The sequence below is a fragment of the Girardinichthys multiradiatus genome, chromosome 11, assembly GCF_021462225.1.
Source record: "Girardinichthys multiradiatus isolate DD_20200921_A chromosome 11, DD_fGirMul_XY1, whole genome shotgun sequence".
Classification (NCBI taxonomy): Eukaryota; Metazoa; Chordata; class Actinopteri; order Cyprinodontiformes; family Goodeidae; genus Girardinichthys; species Girardinichthys multiradiatus.
In genome coordinates, this window is record NC_061804.1 from 31,745,686 (window position 1) to 31,768,231 (window position 22,546).

The 22,546-nt window shown below is 38.0% G+C and overlaps 1 protein-coding gene across 6 annotated transcripts in view; it reads right to left on the reverse strand.

Moving 5' to 3' along the window:
* Positions 1–22,546, reverse strand: part of LOC124876177 (unconventional myosin-XVIIIa-like) — a 106,833-nt gene that overhangs the window by 57,452 nt on the left and 26,835 nt on the right. For all 6 annotated transcript variants that reach the window (XM_047378739.1, XM_047378738.1, XM_047378736.1 and 3 more), the window contains 11 exons: positions 19,481–19,651; positions 18,573–18,663; positions 16,355–16,547; positions 13,769–13,855; positions 10,997–11,135; positions 8,884–9,043; positions 8,594–8,780; positions 6,067–6,292; positions 5,768–5,877; positions 3,149–3,214; positions 1,692–1,820 (listed from right to left, as the gene is read on the reverse strand). In XM_047378739.1, coding sequence (XP_047234695.1) covers positions 1,692–1,820; positions 3,149–3,214; positions 5,768–5,877; positions 6,067–6,292; positions 8,594–8,780; positions 8,884–9,043; positions 10,997–11,135; positions 13,769–13,855; positions 16,355–16,547; positions 18,573–18,663; positions 19,481–19,651 — 1,559 coding nt within the window. The remainder of the gene's footprint in view (positions 1–1,691; positions 1,821–3,148; positions 3,215–5,767; positions 5,878–6,066; positions 6,293–8,593; positions 8,781–8,883; positions 9,044–10,996; positions 11,136–13,768; positions 13,856–16,354; positions 16,548–18,572; positions 18,664–19,480; positions 19,652–22,546) is intronic.

Here is a 22,546-nt window from a genome sequence, read left to right on the forward strand (position 1 = left end):
AACCTGAGATTAAAAAAAAAAAGTTTAATCTTTATATTGCAGATACATTAGCAGAAGAGGGGGGAGAAGCAATTTTTTTTTTTTTTCGCTAATGGATTTTGTAATTGCCCTGTTGCCTGGTAATTTTGATAACTTTCCTTGCTGTTTATTTTCTTCATGTTCAGGATCTAAAACACTGGACTCTTCGCCTCCTCTAAACTTCAAGTATTAACCTTTGAACTCAGGTGAAATACACTGACGTCTTCCAAGTTTTAAGCAAAAAAAAAAAAAATACCAACAGAAGAAACCTCAGTAATATCTATGCAACACTGATTGATTCTCTTGCAAATTTGGCCATCTTTTTTGTCTTACTAGCTTCACATACAAGTGAAACAAGATATTTACTTCCTTGCAGATTGTCATTGTTGATGGAGGGCAGCAGCATTGATTCAGTTTCTGCTAGTTCATCGCAAGCAGGCTGAAGCAGCACTTTCACTTAAATAGTAATCACAGAGATGGAGACGTACGGGGCACCATATATCACAAGAGGACATGCATTAAGTCGAGAGAGATGGAGCCACGCGTGCCAACAGAGAAATGGAAGTGAGGTGGAGCAGGAGGGTATGTGAGTCAGCAGCATGCCTGATAAGGGTGCATTCTTGGGGGCATGCAATAGAAATGGCCATGCCTCTGCCTTGTGAAAGATGATTGGATGGATCACAGGGAGGCCGGGGCTATGAGCAAAAGATTTAGAGTGCTTATTTGTAATTAGTTGAAGATTTGAGGGATAGCTGGTAGGATCTCCCCCAGCGTACAGACCAATCAGGTCCTCAAAACAGTCTCCACCTTTGGCACACATGTTGCCTGTTCAACAAACTCACCATGTCAATTTACTCACTTTTGTACACAATAAATTTATTTTTGCATTTATAACTTCCTTTTTAACCGGTTACAAAGTGAACCAAATCATGTTTAAGCTATTTAAATATAAATATTTCAATAGATCTACAATATTTATTTCTTTTCTGCATAGACCCATTGACAGAGCTATTGCGGTCATTGACTTTGTGTACTCTCCTTGATTTTCTTTCTCTTCATAAAAGTATATCATAAAATTATAATTATATATTGCTATTCTTTTCAACAGAACTTACTCCAGAACCTATTCATTCTGTTGATCTTTGTCTCTTTTCTGGATGGAGCTACTGAGAAAGCATTTGCTAACATTACCAGATCTATTACTTTTATTACCTTTGAGAATTCTCCTTGTTTTTTTCCTCTAAGAATGTACTCCTGGCCATGTGTTGCTGTGTAGCTGCGTCTCTTTTCTTGATTGAGTGGACAAAAGAGGTACAAAATGTATAACTCTAGTTTTTGTGTTTTTCTTTTAGAAAGTACCCATGGTCCCTTGCTTCTGTGTTTACATGCAACCTTTGCTGGTCCTCCTAGTCCCCACCCAGTCACAGCACATTGTCAGTCATTGAGAGATTGGTTCTGCTTGGGGTTTCTTCCTGTTTAAAGAAAGTAGTACCTTTCCACAGATGTCAGTTCTACATTTGAATTGGACTGATTTCAACTAAATTTGAACTAAATTAGATCCTGTACATTTTGATATGAATTGGACACCTCCTCATAAGTGCCTTGCAAACTTGTGCTAAATAAATAAACTAAAGTGAATGCATGAATTATATCAGAAGCTATGCCATTCATACCTTTCTCTTCTTGAAGGCCTGCCGTGCAAGGTAACCTCTACAGGCAGCTTGGAACAGGGTTAGATTACGCTTGGTCTGTTCATCCCGCTGTTCTTCCAGCTTAGCCAAAGTGCCGGCTCTAAAAAACAACTGGAGCAAAAAACAATGTCATACAAATGTATATTAGCACAGAGGAAACATTATTGAGCGATCACTTGGTGCTTACTTTAGCCAAGAGAAAATTAGAGTGAGCGCCCTGCTTTAATGCGAAGCACAGCAGCAAAGTTAAAATAGAGGTGAGTTGAAAAACTAAATAAATGTACTGAAGCAAAAAAAATCAATAGGAAGAGGTGTAATCCACAGACATGAGAGCCTTATCTGAGTGATAAAGCTGAGATTAAGTTATTATCTTGGACAATCAGCATGGTCCGTTTCTAATCTAGGCCAAAGGTAGAAAACAGGTAAACAGACTAGGCTCTAGGCTCCTTTATACTTCGAAGGATGAAGTACTGCAAATGCATTAAAGATATGAAGGAAACAAAGTGTTTCAATTAATATTTTTAACATCTGTACACATCACAGTGCTTTATAGATAAATCAGTATGTGGTCTATTAGAGGTAACAATTAAGCAGCTTTAATAGAAAATGGCAAATATTTATGGAGGAGTGACATATTTGGTTACACCAGAGAACACTGTTTCAATTTGCTTCAAGGGTTGAGCAGAAATTACCTTTCATCATTAGATGCATGCAGTACTTTGTAAAGCGCGGGTGGTTAAGCTGTTCTTCTACACACGACTATCTCTGATGACAGATTTTATCCTGAGCAGAGCTTTGAATCTACTGCTGGAAGGTTATTTGGGGCTGGCGTAATTGGCATGCAAGTGAGTTGGGTTGCTATGACGCCAATGAAATGCTTTGTGAATAGCCAACTGAGCTTTTTTCACACTACGGCACCCAATGTAAGACTGCCTCCAAACCCTTCCTCCCTTCTTAAAAAGAGTGGCACCATTTGATTTTTATATTTATGATTGTTTCTTTTGATTTCAGTCTTAGCTGATGGCAACTTTCCAGCTCATAGGATTAGACCTCAGTGTCTTCTGTGTTTACTGTGAGTAGTATGAGGGTCATGGTGCAAAATCAGTTGAAAGAATTTGCTCTAATGACCAGAAACAAAAGAGAGAATTACTTTCTCGCTGTTAGCGAGTGAAGAAGAGTCTCTTGGGTAGCAAATGACAAAAAAGGTGAGATGAAGGGACAGGGCTTGGCACCACTCCATAAAAACACAGCAAACAAACCTCAAAGAGGGACAGGTGTAATGAAAGACACACTTCCCAAGAAAGCAAGTGTCATTCAAAACAAAAAAGAGAAAGTTGTGCTGCAGCTTTGTTGTTAGGGTTTAAAGAGGAAAGAAACTGGCAGTGATTCAAAGCAAAGGTTTGCTCAGAAACAATAAAGTGGTTCGTTTCCTAACTCACCCTACTCAGACCCATGTGGTAGCTACTCTTCTCCAAATCCAGGGACTCCAACAGCTCCTCCACAGCCTGGGTAAAGACACACGTACAGAAACATCAATGTCTCAACGTTTGGATGCTGAAGCATTAATTACAGACACCGTAACACATCAGTGATCTACAAATTTCCTAACCTTTTAAAATGAGTAGTAAAAGGCAGTTTTCTCTCTTACACCACAACTGGATTTAGTTCTGAAATAAAATCAGCAAGCATGGGAAAAAGGTTTGGCTCCAAAAATCCTCCAATTACAACCCGTTACTGTGAGTCCACCTGCTCCTGGCTTACTCAACATGACCCCCTGTATTTCTTGGCCCCACTGCGGCTTTGAGCACAAAGATCCATCACAGAAGCACACTATGAACCCAGTCTCAGAGTGTCTCTTTGCCCTGTCCATCTACTAGCTCATGTGTACCAATGCTGTATTGTTGTCTCAGCTTTTTTGCTCTGTACTTGAGCCTCCAGCCTGAAAGACTACATCTAGATTACACTACGAGAGGTTTGCCATCAGTACTGAGGGGCTTTTGTTCGCCAGTGATTCCACAGAAACTCACCCCTCACACAAAAACACAGAGCAAAACAGTAATACTCTATCCTAACCCTAGTGTTCCATGCTTTCTCTCTTTATACCTTCAGGAAACCAACTTCCTTGATTTCTCATGAAAAGTTAGTTTAACTCTCAAAGATTTCTTCTGTTTTTGCTTTTTTGGACACAAATGTTTCAGATCAAACTACTTTAATATCAAAGATTTTACCAAGGAAAAAAAGTGTCTCTCCAAATCAACTTGGCTTTGTCTAATTACTGCTGGACCTGTAGAATTAAGAAATCACCTATGCAGAACTTGTCTGACAACACAAAATGTCAAGAATAGTTGAGAAACAAAGACATTGAAATCCATCAGTATGGGAAGGGTTACAAAGCATTCTCTAAAACGCTGAGAACCACAGTTAGACACTATCCCTAATAGAGACAAAATTAGAACAGAAGGGAACCATCCCAAGAGTCGGTGATGTACCAAAATTATTCCAAAGGTGCATCGATTATTTATTCAGGAGGTCACAAAAAAGATAAAACATCTAAAGCACTGCAAGTCTCACTTGGTTTAATTAATACAGTGCTTGTGATTCATCAATGAGAAGGTCAAAACCAAAGCTGCTCAAAAGAAACCCACAAAGGCTCATTTCACATTTACCATGAAACATGTTAAAGATTCTGCAGACTTTTGGAAAAACACACAGTGCACTGAGACAAAAGTGGAAGTTTTTTAGAAGTGGCGAATTTGGTTCCATTTAGCTAAAAAACATTTCAGCCAAAGAACAGTCCAACAGTTGTGGTAGTATGATGATCTGGGGCTTCCTGCAATTTTACGACCTAGAATGAAGGAAATCCGACCATCAGTTCATTGCCTTAAGCTTCTTTTACATGTACATGAACTTTGATGTCATCCTATTCTTAATTTATACGGTCCAGTTTGTTGATGGACCCACTGCAGCCAGCAATAGCAACTTTAACTATTCTGTAAACATCTTCCACAAGGTTTGAGAGTGTGTTCATAGTAGATGAGAAAACCAGAATTGCAGCCTCTGGTCTAATTTATCCCAAAGGTGTTGAAGGTTGAGGTCAGGAATCTGTGCAGGCCAGTCAAGGCTCTCCAGATCAAACTTCATACACCTGCAGCCATGGAAGTGATTATAACACCAGAATTTAATGATTTGGTGGTGTAACCCTGTACTTTTAGCAATACAGTGTACTTGGGGAATGCAGCAGAAAAATGATCAGAAGCACACCAGCAAGTCCATGTCTGAATGGTTTAAAGAAATAAATGAAATTGAAGACTGCACTTAAATCAACTTAGATGCTGAGGCATGACATTAAACAGGCCTTTTTCTCAAAAACTCTCCAATGTGGCTAGATTAAATAAATTCTACACAGAATAGTGGACCATAATTCTTCTACAGCAATGTAAAAGACTCGTCATCAGTTTTTGCAAACACTAGATGGCAGTTGCTGGTGCTAAGATACCAAAAACAATTATTATGTTTAGAGGGTTATAACCTTTTCATGTAGGGCTACACTGATTTGGATACTTTCTTCCAATAATAAATGAAGAAGAAATCTGTAAAGGGACAAACATTTGTGTTTGCTAATCATACACTGCCAGCACATGCCTCACATTATAGTTAAATACTAATTAATTCAATATTAACCTGAAATGTAAAATGCAAGAAACAAAACATAATGCTGCAGTAGGTAAACAGAAATACAGATGCCTCTCCAGATTGCCTAAGCATCACAGTTGCATCTAGCAGAATGTTTTTAGCTTGGACTGCAAAAACACACTCCCCGAGCAACAATTCTAACCTCCCCTCTTTCACGAGCGAGATGCCGATGAGGTTAAGCTGATTGGGTCCTTGCTATGGCTTTGATGAATGCCCATTTCTCTGTCTATCGGCTGCTGACATATCATGGGGCAGATGTAATGAAATCGTCTCCTCACAACATCAATCTTCGCCAGGCTTGGCCACCAGTGGAGCTACACATTTCAAATCCCCACCCACCGCCCTTCTTTTCCTGAGTGACTTACTCTCTTCTCATCCTTCACAATGTAATTCCTCCCATGCTTCTTGGTGAGGTGTGGGGCCAGTACATCAAAGCGCCGTCGGAACTCAGAAAACACCATGTGATCAGGGTAACCTGTAAAAAGTCAGTGTTAGATAACATTGTACCCTGCAAATATTTATAGAGTTTTGATCGTTCAGAGATTAACTTCTGACAGGAAAAAAAAAAATAGATTCAGCTCCTTATTTTCTTTCAATGCGCAAGAGCAGAAGGCCTCGTTTGCAGTACCTCTCACTATGTATAAGATTTAAGCAGCTTCATCACCTTGCCTGTAGATCCGTAGGGCATCAAGCAGCTTGGAACCGCGTATCTGAGCACGAAGTAAAGACACATCCAGCTGCATTAAGCCAGGATCTCCGGGCTCCCCTTGAGCCTCGGATTCGCCACCTTTGAACAGGGATCCACTAAGAGCCCTCAGAGCATCAGCCTTGGGCAATATGCAATGAACAAAGTGAATCTTAGACCTCCGTAACATGTCAAGAAGGGCATCCTGTAGAAGAAAGGGCAGAATAAGGAACTCTTTGTGACGTTTTGCAACTAATGCAGTGACATCAACCGATGTAATGTGCCTTGGAAACGTATGTATAGCCAATGGTTTTGTTCATACTTCACAACCTGTACTTTATTGAAAAACATGTCTACATATTTTTAGAGATATACGTTTTAGAACCATCTTTGACTGCAATTACAGCTGCAGCTTCTTTGGAGTATGTTTCTACCACCTCTGTACTTCTAGAGTGTTACGTGCAGCAGCGTCTGCATGTCAGTGAGTGGATCCTTCTCCCCCTGAGTTTCTGTTTTTTCTTCCCGGTAGGTTCCTGCAGCCAGGAGGGCACAGCTGATTGCACTTTGCCCTTGAGGAGCTGGGTATAAAGCTAGGAGATGAGCTGGTCTCATTGGCAATTTGGCAGCATTTGGACAGAACTGACAGCTGTTTTCCTAACAGAAGTTTTTTTATTTTAAGTGTAGGAAATCTAGTCTTGGTTTGTTTTGTGGCTGAGCGACACGACTCGAGCTGGTGAGGGAGCTTAAGTTTTCTTTATGTGAATCCCCTTAAGACCGTGGCCTTTTCACTTGCTGTTTGCTGGAGGTTGTTATTCTGAAGACCTGGGTTCGTATTCTCAAAGATTCTCAGAGTTCTATCGGAGAGCTCCTATCTTAGCCTAAAAACTCAGTGATTCAGCTCGCTGCTTAGAGCAAATCTGAACGAGGAGACAACAGGAATTCCTATCTTAGTGAGGAGGTGTGGTTGATCCTGTTGAAAGTGTCATGTTGTCATCTAAGAGCTATGATTGGTTGCTACAAAGAAGAAAAAAAAATGGTTCTAGTAATCAATGGAAAGCTATTAACCGATTATAAAAATTAGACTGGATTCAGAAATGTGTAAATCTTGATGACAAAACTTAGCAAAATTAAATAATTGTCACACAGCCTCAAAATGTTTGAACGTATTGCTTATTATTATGTTTACTCGCCATGCTGGTCATTTTACTTCTTCATTTATTTGATATTAAGGTTGACACTCAGTTGTCAGCATTTACTGTGATTGCCTGTTTGTATAAAGAGGTTTAATTTGGTAAAAAGACCAAAAGAAAATGGAGAAAAAAAGTGGAGATAACCAAACTAGTAGATGACCATTTAGGCTTAGGTTACTGATTTCATCCTGTAAAATACAGCAATACAGCATTTTATTAATTCACTGTTTATTGTTCAGAGAATATCTCTCCTTTCTCTCTGTCTTTCCACCACCTTCTCTGCTTAAGACACTCTTAGCTCACTAAAAGCCCTCCGTACTACACTGAACATTTGTTCACGTTTGGAGCTCTCTTAAGGACTAAGATGCTTAGTGAATAACTTTTATCTTACAGACGTAAAATTCTAAGAAAAATCTTAGAATTTGAGAAATTCTAAGATTTTTCTTAGAATAACGTCACTAGGAACTACTTTTAGTCTCAGGATTCTTTGTGAATGCGGGCACTTGTTTCTTAGTTATGCATTAACCCCCCCATGTTTTCTTCCAAATTCTCCTTTTGTTTTAAAGTTAATTTATTTTGCAAATAAAAGAACATTTATGTCACTTCCCTTTCGGCTGACTCTTTTTTTCCTGGACAATTATTGCTTAACGGAAAGTATCTCTACAGTTTCATGCTTCCACCCCCATATTTCACCATGGGAGTTATGTGTTCAGAGTGATCTGCAGTCTCATTTTACAAACAATACATTAAAGTTTGTGGTTGTAATGTAGTAAAATAAATACTTTTGAAGGCACTGTATAAGTAAAAATCATATAAATCAGGAATCGAAGTATAAACATACTGTTGAAGTGAAGAACTGATTAACTTTAAAATATCAGTCAAAACAATAGTTCCCAATAGTTAAAACTTTCATCTGAACGTAGGTGTATGAATGTAAACTCTACGTAGTCCTCTAAACAATATACATTTCAATGTATACTTGTACTTTTTGTAGAACAGTAGAAGTTTACATGGTCTAAAAATATAGATCCAATAGAGATTCACTTCTGGGGTTAGATGAGTTGGAAGCTAAAGCAGCTGCAGAGCCCAAGTCTATAAAAACAGCCAATATATCATTTTCTCTGGCTGCAGCTCAAATCTTGGGCTTCATCTTAACACTTTTCTTTCAAGCTGCATTTTGCAATTTACAAATGCTCTAAGGCCAGAAGTAGATTCCAAAATAAATCCTAAACAAGGTTACAAATGTAGAGCATCCAGGCTCATTTTTAGAACCGTGTTAATACTGGAGAAACCTTTTTTTGTGTGTCTTTTTTTACCACTTGGAGCTTTATTTGTATGCACAAGGACTTCTTTTTTATTGCAGCAACTCCTGTGCTGAAGGTCTTCCTCATGCTGGCAGCCCTGTGTAGGGACATGTTGGACACACCCTCGAGACCAGCAATAGAACCTGACAGCACAATGGCACCGCCTGCCCGACTCGTGAACAAGGAGCTGATTATCTTTCTGCAGGAGTAAAATTTTTTAAATCATCTACTGAAATAATTTTGTATTTATATATTGTGTATATATATTGTTCGAAAACATATTCTGCTAGAGTAACACCTACTTTTGGGAGTCCTGTAGCAGGCTGATTGCATTGGTAGACGCAGGGTTCTGTTTGGCATAGTTAAGCCACCCACGAGCGTCATACTCCACCCAGTCAGTCCCATGACTGTGGCCCAGAAGGAAGTGATTTTCCTTCTCACTCCTCAAAAGAAATGTGTGACCTAAAGCAAGCATAAAAGTCAGTGTTATTCTCCCAAAACACCATTTGTAAAAGAAGGCATAATGAGGAGGTAAAAAAACTACATATATAAAGACTTTAGAAAGACATTTTCACTGTTTGCATGAAGAGTTTATCATAACAAGCACATTTATCAGTCCACGATTACTCTGCGATGTGCCATCTGTCTCCAACCTACATAGACATTACTAATACATGCGTAATCACAGACAGTCTGGGCCCAGTTTTAGTGATTCAAGCGGCAATTTTAGAAGGCTTGTGGTGAGGACAGCTGAGTCCTGGATGGCGGCCGATAACAGAACATACTGCTTCATGCAGTGATCATTGTGTAAATATAAAAATAATTAAAAAAAACTAATAAAGCGGGCAACAGCTGATGGTATCAGGATTCTAGTTTGGCAAGTCAAATCCATGTCTTTACTCCCCCCACGCTGCTGCTGTGGATGCAATGAATCTCTGTGGTGGGAACTATTGATGAATGGAAACCATAACTTCTCTGGCACCAAAATGTTGTACGTTGGCAACAAATTCTACATCAATCACAAATCACCGATGCATAACTATAACTGACATAGTTTGTGGATCACATTAACCTGTTGATATTGAACTTGGCTCCATTTCAGAAAGCAGGGTTAACAAGCTCTGAGTAGACCTACTTTGATAGGGAAAACGGTGATATATACATAGATACATATAGATAGATATCCATCTATCTATCAATCAATCATCTATGACAGACAGACAGACAGAGAGACTATTCTAAGGCAACTCGGTGGGTCATGTACAGACCAATACTACCATTAGCTGCTATGTCAACGACATTTGTATTGATTAAGTGTATTAAATTCAGAACAGAGTAAAATAGAAAATATTTTATTCTGGTGAACTTTGGGTCTGTCAGCAACAAAGCAAAAGGCAATGAAATACTCATACACCAATCAGGTGTATAGTAAAAAGGAGAATAAAACCCAGGATAAATGACATTTATTTTTTAACATACTATTTGATTATCAAAAGGCATACTCAGATTAATTAAATTAGAGCTGCAGCATAGTCCAGTGACATTGGTGACAGCATCAATGTAAAAACCTTTTGAGCAGATGATAAACTGTGCAATATAAAACATAAAACAAATAAAACATCATCTCCTTTATTTAGTGAATGTGTAGTAAATGTAACTGACATGTATGCAGCCAATCATGCCTTGAAACCCAGAAATGTATGAATAGATAATGCTTGAAGTTTCAAAATATGATAGATTAAATTACTGCTTTTACTGATACCTGAAATTCTGACATTCTTCTTTTATTACTTGCCCACAGTTTTTCAGATTGCAAAGCTACTTACAAATGTCCGAGGGGCTCAAACTAAATTGTAACTGAACCTGAGCTGTTTGTGTCTGATGATATTAAATTAAAACACAACTTCAGTCCAATCTCCACCGGGGATCGAACCGGAGTGTCCAATGTTACAGGTAAGGACACAAACAACTCTGCGAAGGAGGACAATCTACCTCCACTGAATGTTTGGGATAGATATCATGAGCACATCTGCTATACAGTAACAGTGTAAGTGCATGATAACATTCCTGACAGCACAACGTACAGCTGCCTTTGAAGGATTTTCTGCATCCCCTTTGTGACCTTTGTTTTACAAACAAAGTTTCCGACACTTGCCTTCTCGCAGATCTCAGCAAAACCATTTCCATTTATTTTTTTCCTGACCTTTACGCAATTCTGTACACTAAACTGCTAAATCTAATTAAATTTGTTGCAAAACTTTGGGATAAGACTTTCTACTGAAACTTTGTCTTCATTGATATAAAAAGGTTATATAACACATTTTTGGTGATTTTCTTTAAAAAAAAAAAAATTTATTGGAACCTCTTTAAAGAATGAACTGAATATGCAAATTGTGAGTTATATTTCGTCCTCACCTATATTCTTGCCCTCAGCTGGTCCATAGTAGCTGAAGAGGCGTCCCAAAAGTGTTTCTGGTGATCCTGCTGGCTGCAGTGCCTCTTCCTCCATCAGCCACAAAAGACCCCTTGCCTCGTCTGTTCGAACTGTACGCACCTATTACAAGGAAAAGTGTTTACGCATACACTTTACAAACGTCCTGCAGTCAACGAATAATGTAATTTTACCCTTCATTCTTCTGTTTTGATGTTTTTTCTTTGACCCTCTTTCACTTTCTCAGTCTACTTTAAAAAAAAATCCTCTTTCATTACATGAGTAAAGACAACCTTGCCACAAGGACATTCAGCTTCTTTCAGCTGTTTAATGGAAATGCATAAATGAATCAAGCATATCTTCAAGCCTTTATTATTCATCTCCCTCATGGGTACAAGAAGAAAATATATATAATTTTCTCAGAACTGGTTGCTGACCTCTGCAGGCAAGTTCTTAAACATAAACAAAAGTACTTTGCAGTATGTTTCTTCCCAGCCTGAGCTGGCGGTGAGAGGCCCAGATAATATTATCAGCACAGAAAATTAAAAAATCTGAAAACAATTCACAGTCCGTGTCCTTCAACTGCAGCTGCAATGGCATCATCCATTCAGATTTTCTGTATATTAAGAGTGTAAATGTAGCTCCTAGAGACACAGAGTAATCGAGGATTAAAAGGAATACAATTAGCAATATATTTACTACCAGCAGAGAGATAGAAAGACGACCTCTAGTGGCACTGCTTTGCATAGAATAGGGATATTCTCTTTGTGTGAAATGCTATGAAAGATCGTGCAGCTTTGTTTGACTATGTAAATAAATATCAGCATATTCTACCTTATGCTTTGCAAAGTCATTCATAACCCTTGGTCTGTCAAATTTTGTCACGATACAAACACAAACGTTTATGTGTTTTATTGGAATTTTATGTCATTGACCACGCAAAGTAAGATAACTAATTTCAAAGTGGGAGAAAAACATGATACAACACTATAATCTTTTATTACACTCATTTGTATCCAGCTCATCTAAGTTAATACGTTGTAGAATTACCATTCACTGCAATTACCGCTGCAAATCCTATGTTTATACCAGCTTAGCACATCTAGAGACTGATATTTGTGCTATCTTCGTAGCTCCAGCCCAGACACATTTCATGAAGAGCATGTGAAGATCAATCTTGTCTGATTTGGATTCTTCCATTATACCATCAAATCTGACTAGTTTTCCTGTCCCTTCAGAGGAAAAGCATACCCACATCTTGATGCGACCATCACAATGTTTCACAGAGAGGATGGTGAGTTCATTGTGAAGAGCAGTTTTAGTTATTTTATAACCAAACTGTGCTTTAAACCTCTCAACAAAGTTATCCCTGACCCATCTTCTGTATTCCTTGGTCTTCAAGATGCTGTTTGTTCTCTATTGTTCTCTAACAAACTGTTAGACCTTCGTTGAACACTTGTGACTATAAAGAGATTAGGTTACACAGAAGGACTCTATTTGCTTATTAGGCGATTTCTGAAATCTAGTGCAAGCAAGACGTTTCTTGCTCTGGATTTTAGTTAGTGATATCAGAGTAGAAAGGGCTGAATACATATGCAAACCACACTTCATATTTGTAAACATTTTGAAAAACATGCATCATTCTGTAGCCATTCTCCCTTTGGGGTGGATAGGGAGCAGTTTTGGTTTATGTGTCTTTGTAAAAAAAAAAAAAACACTTTATTTGTGACTGTAACATGACAAAATGTGGAAACGTACAAGGAAGCTGAAAGATTTTGCAGGTTGCTGTATATTTAGCACATTAGCTTTCCTGACTTTCTATCAGACTTTAAACTTTAATTATACACATTTAGCCAAAATATTCCAAAAGAGCAATATTTGTTTTACTAAAAAGAAACGAGCACTCCACAGAAAGTGGCTAGTTTAGCTAACATTCCTAAAATCAATGAAAATCTAGACGAAAACCAACAGAACAACAAACTGCCTTAACATCTATTGGGATGTTGCAACAAACACACCCTTATCAGTGCACAATAAAAGTAAATACATGAACAATGTATCAGTTTGAAGGAGACGTATGACAAGCCATGAAACTGGCAATGAGTTGAACATTAAGGTTATGATAATGGACATTTGAGCTATGACAGGATAAAACATACCAATGGGAGGGAAAAATAAACCCTTTCATCAAAATGTCTGTCATTCAAAGCAACAGATCTTTAGAGCAGACTTTAAAAATGTCTTTAAAGATGCAGTTTCATTTTTTTCTTTTTGGTGTGATGCACTGTAGCTCACTGCTTCTGATGACGTTCAAATCAGAGCAGCGACCAATTTTAAAAAGCAAAGCACTCCAACAAAACATTCAGGAGTTATAGCAACGTGATTTACGGTTCTTTAAACTCTGCCATTTCTGTTTCCATGGAGCAGATCACAGGCTGCAAAGGCCAAACATTGATTTTCCTTTCTTGAAGTCAATTTTCTAACCTTTCCATTTCTTGCTCCTACCGCCTTTTTCTAACCTCTCCCAATCCAATACTGTATACAACGGAGAGATTATTTTAAAAAAAAAATGTATTTACTTTTGAATTATGGAGGGCATCTGATGAATATCAAAAGGTAAACATGTTTTCAAAAAGATTCTGAAACAAGTCGTTACACTGCTATCAAAATTATGCACGATAAAAACAAAGACAGAAAAAGACAAAAGATGCTTTGGAAATTTGAAGTGCAGTAAAAAGATTTACCACTTAACTTACAAGTGCATGGCTTGAGGTGTGGTCTATCACTGCCACTGAAAGAGACGTGCTGGACTCAGTGTCTTCTACGGCGAGTTCAACGTTTTCCTGAAGGAAGAAAGATAAGTAGAAAGAGACTTGTTAATATCGTAGCAAAATGTCAAAAAACACATTTTCTAAGGGGTTTCCTTTTTTAAATTTGTCCAATTCTTTTTTTTTTAAATCATTCAAGTATCGTAAAAGGTTCAAGCATTAAGGTCAGTTTAAAGCCAAGGATAAAACCTTTTATGGGCAGAAATGAACAAGTTTAATCAAGAAAACACTCATTTACATAGAGACTTAAAACAGATGATAAAGAAACCATTTCGTCTCTTTGGTCATGGCTCTTATTTTTAAATTGGCAGAGGAAAAAAAGTAGTTTGCATAGATTATATTGATGACTGGAATAACACTAGCATGACCCCATGCTGCTAAGCTATTCAAACATTCTATTAGCATATGTCCTGTCTGATTAACATTAAAGTAGACAAGCTTCACTTTACTTTTTGCTTCAAAATCTGATTAGATAACAGTTACATCAGTTATATACTTTAGATTGAAATACACTGAAGAACCATCAGCAGGTCTACTGATGTTACTGTAACATCCCAGGTACATTAAGAGAACTGCACCATTTTAATATTAGTTATTATAAGGATTGTACAGAAATTCTTAGAGGCTCTGTTAAAAGATTATGAGTAGTTACAACTCTCTTGTACTCTTTATTTAGTATAAATCTAGATTAGCTGTAACAATGGCTGAAGCAAGCAGCTAATCCAAGAAAGGCTAGGACCAGAGAGGACAACAATCTTGAGATAAGTCCAATCTCTGTTACTGCAGTTAATCCAAAAAGTTTACAAACCTTTAAAACACAGTCATATCCTTTGCATTGGGTGGATATTTATAAAGAAGCCTATGGTTTTACATGGAAACAGATGTAGGGGTTGAAGTGGCACCTATGATTTCCCTGTGGTACACTAAGAATAGAAGATGTGAAGTGTTTCCCGTCAGTAACTCTCTGATCAAAATGTCTGGCAGTGTAAGAATACCAATTAAATAGTGTTCTCTTAAAATATTTTAATATTTTTGTTTAGTTACTCTGACCACATGATGTGTTTCTAGCAGACCACCTCTTCCCTCCATTTCCTGTGTCAATAATCATATGCAAGTAACCAACCAATGCAAACAGTTGAAGTCAGTAAAACATCAGTGGCATAAACTGCTAAGACTTTTCTGAGATAAATGGTTGAAATCTAATTTAATCTTGGCTCCCTCAAACTAGCTGTTAGCTTCAGCCTCCGGGACAAACTAATCTGTTGCAGTTAAAGGTTATTCATGAATACTATTATATTGCTTATTTTCTTTTATGGCCAAAGTAAATTAGAAAGGTGCTCAAAGGCACATTCATTCTGAAAATGATTAGATATTTAAACTGTAAAAAAAAGGGTATTTGAGATGTCACCAACTAAAAACTATATCAAAATCATTAAAATAACAAGAATATCTGGCATTTAATGCAAGCATTTTTTCCTGAAAGTAAATGGAAATGAAAGGTTAAGGGGAAAATAATGCATTAAAATAGTATCACCAGGGTTGGGGGTGAGGGGTTTAGCACTCAGCAGCAGTGACATACAAACGGTTTGAAATGTTGACGTGTTTGTGACAGATGCTTGTGTACGACTTAAATGCAAGCATGAAAAAGACATTTAAGCAAAGACAAAAAGTTCCTTCTAACAGCTTCATCGCTCTCCTGCATTCCAGCGATAATTACAAAGCGTACGACTGTTTTGCGCTTCCCGGTTTGACCTGCCTGTCACCGTCATTGTTAACACTCAGTGCTAAGTTAAATGAGTTTGACCCACTTTACGATGACAGGTTCACAGCTCCATATATTTTCAGGTTGTACTGACAACAAAGCATTACCGTGCAATACAAAATTCAGCTTAAATTCCTGTTCTTCCAGGCGAATGATGTGGGTGGCAACACAAGCTGATCCAGGACCCTTGTTCACCGCATCTAAAGTAATGTTATCAGGATTCCTGGTTAGCTTTGCTATCTTGTCAACTGAGAAGAATTATTCTCAGGTCAGAGTGCAACAGCTTGAACAGATTAATATATGTGTAAGGCATAAAATAAATTTCCAGTATTTTGTCCTTTAATAAATCCCTGAAGATGACTGTGGCCAGTTATTATGGTATGGTTCTGCTAGAATGAGCTCAGAAAAGGACAGAAGAAGAATGGTTCTTTCATCAGGGAGAAACGCCGCGGATGTGCAGCTGGGCGTGTCTCTCATAGGCAGCTGTGAGTGACTTTACTTTGATCTCGGCAAAAGAGGTGAACACTGGCATCCCTAATGAGTAGGTCTAACACATGAACTACTTCGGCTTGTCACAGCTTGTGACAGGTGGGACGGCTAGCGTTTCTGATGTGTGAACACATTTACTATTGGAGTTGATATATCTGAGGAACAGTGGCAGACACGGGAAGAGAGGGGGAGGTAGGAGAAGGACAAAAAAGGAGACTGAGGATGTATATATGCACAGCACATTATCCCTCACATGTCTCTACCTCTTTGTATCTTTCCAGTTCCTGAACAAAGGTGCGCTGGTAGAAGAGGCTCTGCAAGCGTTCTTGAGTGTAGTTGTGGCACAAGTCTTCAAAGGTTGTGCCGCTCTCATGCTTAGCAAGCCTTGGGTTTTGAAAGCCTGGTGTGTCCACAATGAGCACGGAGCACATGGAGTGCTGGCTGGATTTCAAAGCCCTTAAGCACACAGGGGGAAAAAAAAATAATACATGTACCAATAACATACATTTTATTGATTTCATTCACTCTATAAATCTTTGAACCACAAAATTGATCTTACTTAAGATAATTCATTTTCCTTCACATAGCCTCCATTGAAACTATATATCACTATAGACCACCACTAACAGTGCTGTGGAAAAATATTTACCCTCCTTACAGATTTCTTCTGTATTTTTTTAACACTTACACGATTCAGATCATTGAGACTTTTACATCACTGTGGAATCATTACGGCTCACTCTTTTGCATTGGACAATCTTTTCAAGGTTATGGCACAGCATCTTAGTCAGATTTAAGTTCAGACTTTGACTAGGTCACTCCAAAACCCTGTATTTCTTTGGTCAACAGTTGTTTTCTCATGTCATGGGATGACATTTTTGCCCAGTCTCTTTCTTACTGAAATATGAAGCTATTCTGGGTTCTCGACCTCCCAGCAATTTGCAAGTAATGGCTCCCACTGTGGTTCTCTGGAGTTGCAAAGCCTTAGCCATGGCTTTCTAACCTTTTCTAGTGATAGATGCCGTTGACTTTGTTTCTATCTGTTGTTGTAATTTTTTTATGATTAGGATATGATCTGTTTGACCAAAAATGAACAGCTAAAACATGATTTAATAAGGAGCACTGTTATATTTTCACATGGGTCCAGTATGGTTTGTATAGCTTTTTTTCATACTCAGGCAATATCTGTCCGATTTTTGGAAAATCTAAATCTTTATTGGAGAACATCTACATGAGTACATTCATTCAGTTAAATGTAAAGGAAATTGTTTTTAACAAAATCATCAGCGTTAAACATCAAAACATTATTAGAAGATTAAGGTCTGGGAACTGGGAAGGCCAAGAAAGAAGGTTGAATTTGTGTCTAGTGAACAACTTATTTGTTTCTTTGCCATAACATGTGGAGCATTATCCTGAAAGACCCAATAATGACCCGTTTTCTACTTATCACCATCACAGATTCTCTACCTTACTCAACACTGGAAATAAGTTGCTTTTCCATATATTTATTCTGAAACTGATAAGCTCAATCTATAGCATGATATACACCCTGCAATTTCAAAAATCATAAAGGACTGAAGTATGTCACACTGTGAAAGCTGGACTTAAAACATATACTGATAGTGACTCCTGTCAAACCGCACCTTTGAAGATGCCAGACTGTACAATTTGCTGCTCCAGCAGAGATCCGTCCAAAAGGTCAGACAAAGATATCGGTCCAACAATAAACTTAAAGCAAAACTTGATCTTAAAACTGCATGTTTTTCCCAAAAAGAAGTCTGACACTGCTTGTCATTGCATATTTGTCACTGGTTGTGATTGGAGATTAATGAGAGCATTAAATGTTCGGTTGCAGCATCTGTTACCATGAACAACTACAGATGGCAAAATTAAGACTATGACTGGATATCTTCTTTCACACCAAAACATTCTTTTCTAAGACACTAAAGTCCCAACAGAATTTAGGAAACTCGTGGGGGGGGGGGGGGGGGGGGGTTCTTCCTGACATCAATCCCAAAACAACTTTTTGCGACCTGGTGACCACAACTTGCCATTTGTTGTGACTAGGCTTTGGAGATTTATTTATTTTTATTTACCTTTCTTACCACTCTGTTCATTGTGCATATTTGCAATGTAAACATGGATCCTTGTTCAGTCTAGTGCATCATATTTATACATAGTATAAATGTAAAACTATGTTTGCTATATTTATAAAAAAAAAAAACAGGCCAATAGTTATGACAACAATGATTTTGTTAAAAACAACATTTTTCCTCCATTGAATAAATGTACTACAATTAAAGTTTGGACAATTATACATTTTCAGCATGAGATTATGCAGCTGCTATTAATGAGGAGTTTATTTTAAGCTTTTTTACACTTCAGTGGTGTCAATAAATGTGGCTGGCACTGTATGTAAAAACATATGGTAAAAACAGATTTGTGCAACCAAAGATATGTCAGTTGTCCTCCAATACTAACCGGTTTATCAAAGAAATGACGACAGCAAAGACTTCAGAGTAAAGCCCAGATGCCATTGCCTCCAAACACTCCATTGCTGTCGATTTGGATCCTAGTATGAAAGGCAGTCAGACAGAATATATCAGTTATTTACAGTTTCTAATATCTTAGCCATGAGACAACGCAAAGATCTGACGGATGAATAGCGGAAATATTTTACAGTTTGGACATTCGCTCCAATAATGAAGGTTCAATGGCAGAAGATTTGAGCATTTTATACCCAGAGGCGTTAGTATCCAAGCTGAGTTTAAAAATGTCTTTGTAAAGCATTGACATTTTGGACTCAGGTGCTTTGGAAGCGAACTCATGTTTGTGCCTTGCGGCAATGGCCACCTGTTAAGCTCACTTAATTCATCATGCCATCAAACAGAATAGTGACTTTATGTTTAGTAGGGGGACGTTTTCATGTGGGCGCGCACAAAGATTGGACAGTAGGTTTATGTGTGAGTGGAGGGACAGGGAAGGTGAGACCGAGGTCATTTCTGTCAATCCCTGCTGTGATGGACTTTTAGCTGTATCCTGGTGCCCTTCAAAGTCTGTTGATGGAAAGTCAGAGCACCTGCACGTGACAAAAATCAATGTGACGCAATTATAATTTCAAGGACGAAGAATGAAAAGGGGATCCAAAATTGCTTGTCCCAACATCGTGTGTGCACTCATCTGTCAATAGCCAGTGTGAATGTGTAGTTTTCATTACTAAGATAAGCTTTACTTTTCTCTCATGCATGCAATTTCCCTTAGGTGAGGAGCAGACACATATGCGTGTGAGTGTGCGTGAGTGTGAAGAAGTAGACTGAGAGTGACAAAGAGAAAGAGAGTGGCATGGGGGAATGAAAAGAGTATACTGGAAAATGTATTCTGCCGAGTACCTGCATCTGCTGTGCCATTTTCTTCTGAAGGCTGGCGGATGGTGCCGGCTCTGGGCAGGGTGCCCTTGGCCTGATGCTTGAAGATGGAGGAGGAAAGCTCCTCCAGTGTGCAGCCCAGCAGGTAGGCTGCCTTCTGGGCCCACTCATGACGTGCAAATTGTTTCCTGCCAGCTGAGACATGCGCATAAAAACCTCCATTAGACCTTCTGACACCAAGTTCCAGGCAACATTTGTGACGATCACATCTTTTAGAGGGCAGGGTTATGTTTCTTTCCACCAATATACAGTGATTTTTAAAAGTATTTACACTCCCTTAACCTTTTGTCACATTACAACCACATATTTCAACTTCATTTATTGAGATTTTATGTGATATAGAGGAACACAATGCAGCAAAAATTACTTTTAAAAAGTATTTTAATTAAAATCCTAAAAGTATGCTGTGCATTTGTATTCCTCCCCTTTTAGCATGATACTGATAAATAGAATACAGTGCATTAAACAGAAGGAAAGTAATGGAGTCCACCTGTAGGGTTTTTCATTTTAGTATTAATAGAAGTATGTTGTAAAGTCCTCAGTTACAACATTAGGAACACATCAGACAGGCCAGAGAGAAAGTTTTGGAGAGGCTAAGTAGGATTAGGTTATAAAACAATATCCCAGGCACTTTTGAATCCATCATCATCAATAAGAAGAGAACGGCACAACTGCCAACCTACCAATATATGGCCAACCATCTAAACTGACAATCCTGGCGAGAAGAATGATCATCAGAAAACCAGCGAACAAGTCTGTGTTAACACTCTGGAGGAGCTGCAGAGATTCACACCTCCGGTGAGAGAGAACTATTATGGGGGAGTGTTGATAAGACAGCCATTGCTGAAAGAAAGTCAATTTTCAGTTTTCCACAAGCCATGCGGGGGAGACCAAAAACATGAGTAACAATGCACACTACACTTTTCAGATTTTTATTTGCTAAAAAAAATATATGATAACCATGCATCATTTTTCTTGACAAAATGAGAAAGAATTCAAGGCAAGTGAATACTTTTGCAAGCCACTGCAAGCAGAGCTGCTGACGAAATATATGTCAAAAACATGTCTGAACTGCCATGGAAAAGAAGGTATAACCTACAAGTTTACCACCATGGGAATAAATGCAATCATTAAAGAACACAATTAATTGGCTTGACTGGGGACTTCATCTGGGAAACACAAGCGTCTGTTTAATCTTGTAAAATAGTGATAACATCCAGACAGCAGTACAAACTTTCGGTATAATCCACCATGAACTGGTATCTTCTAAGACTCAGAGAGAAAAACTTTGGGGATTACACACAGGAAATAGTGGGCTCTATCGGTTTCATCACTATGACAGAACACTTGCGTATGTCTCCTAATGGGAAGCAAAACGTTTATAGAGTCAAGTAAAGAATTTAAAATATTTGCTTTGAATGATATGCGGCTCAATTGGGAATTATTTAAAACATCAAAAAGACGAGGCTTGTTTTTGTCATAGCCTCATTCTACAGGGTCAGACAGGTATGAAGTGAAGGGTTCTCGAAGATAAAATTTATCCATGTGTACACATGTTCTTCAACAACGGAGATTATGGGGTAAACCTTTTTCAATTAACGCTTGTCAGATATAAGGATCGACAGTAAACACAGAAAAATGAGTTATTTTCAAATTGATCCCTGACTTAGCACTGGGTGAACAGAGAGCATTGTTGCCCTCTTGTGTTACATAGTGAGATTACACTGCTGAAAAACTAGATTATGTAGTACTCTGAGGCAGCTATGTAATACAAAAAGTCATCCAAGACAGCAAATGTGTGTTTAGGGGCGCAGATTATTACCATTAATAAATGTAAGATTTGCATGTAAAAAAGTCAAACTGTTATCAATGGGTTGTATTTATGGATTTAATCATTTATCACCATATAGCATGGCTTATTAAGAAGAATGGCTCTTAAGAGAAAAACCATCCCAAATTTAAATGTCATGACAATCATAAGAGCATTAGCTAGAGTCTGCATTCACAGACAATACCCATTGTTTGGAATGTTTTTAAATGAGTTCCTAATGGTGTTACAGTGCCATCAGAAAGACTGGTAGCCAGCTGGAGGGGATCACTGACAATAATTAGGCGAGCTAGTCTGCATAAGCGACTGTGCAGACATGATGCAGGGCGAACAAATGTTTCAAAAAAGATTTCATGTCACCATGTAAAGCCTGCTAGTGTACATTCATTGTGACTTATATGTCCGTTATGAGCGAACAGCTTGATATTTTAGTGGAAATCAGATAAAAGGCATATTTTGTAAGAGCTAATGCTTAAGATTTAGACTTATTTTTGTAAATGATAATTTCATTCCATTACTTTCGAAGATTTGACACAAAGGCTTGAAATATAATAATGTGAAATATAAACATTAGCTAACAAGCATGTATTTAACGAGGATTTTGTGTGAGAGACCACCAAAAAACAGTGTATAATTCTGCAGTGGAGGGAAAATGGTGCGGCGTCATTTGTTTCTACGTGTACAAAGCCTGAAAAGTGTGGTGTACATTTTTTATCAATACATAGACAAGAAAAGAAATTCATATGAAGTCTTATTTAACGTTTGGCACAAATAAGACCAAAACTGAACTTTCTGGCCTACATGCAAATCTATGGGTTTCAGAAAACTAATCCCGCATAGAACTCTGAATACACCATCCCTACGGTGAAACATGGTGGTGGTACCATCATGCTATGGGGATGCATCCTACACTTTTACATTTTTTACTATAAAAGGACTTTCAAAAACCATGTATCGTTTTCCTTTCACGGTATAATTATGCACTACTGTAAATTGATCTATCACTTAAAATCCAAACCACATCCATTAAAATTTGCTGTTGTAACAGAAATTTTAAAAAGGTTTGAAAGGTATGAATACTTCTCCCAGGCACTGTGTAGTTTTCTATAATAATTTATTTTTTTATGTTTATGGGACCATCTGTTTCCATTATTTCTAAAAGACATATTCTAGACCAAAAACATTTTCTATTCTTTAAACAG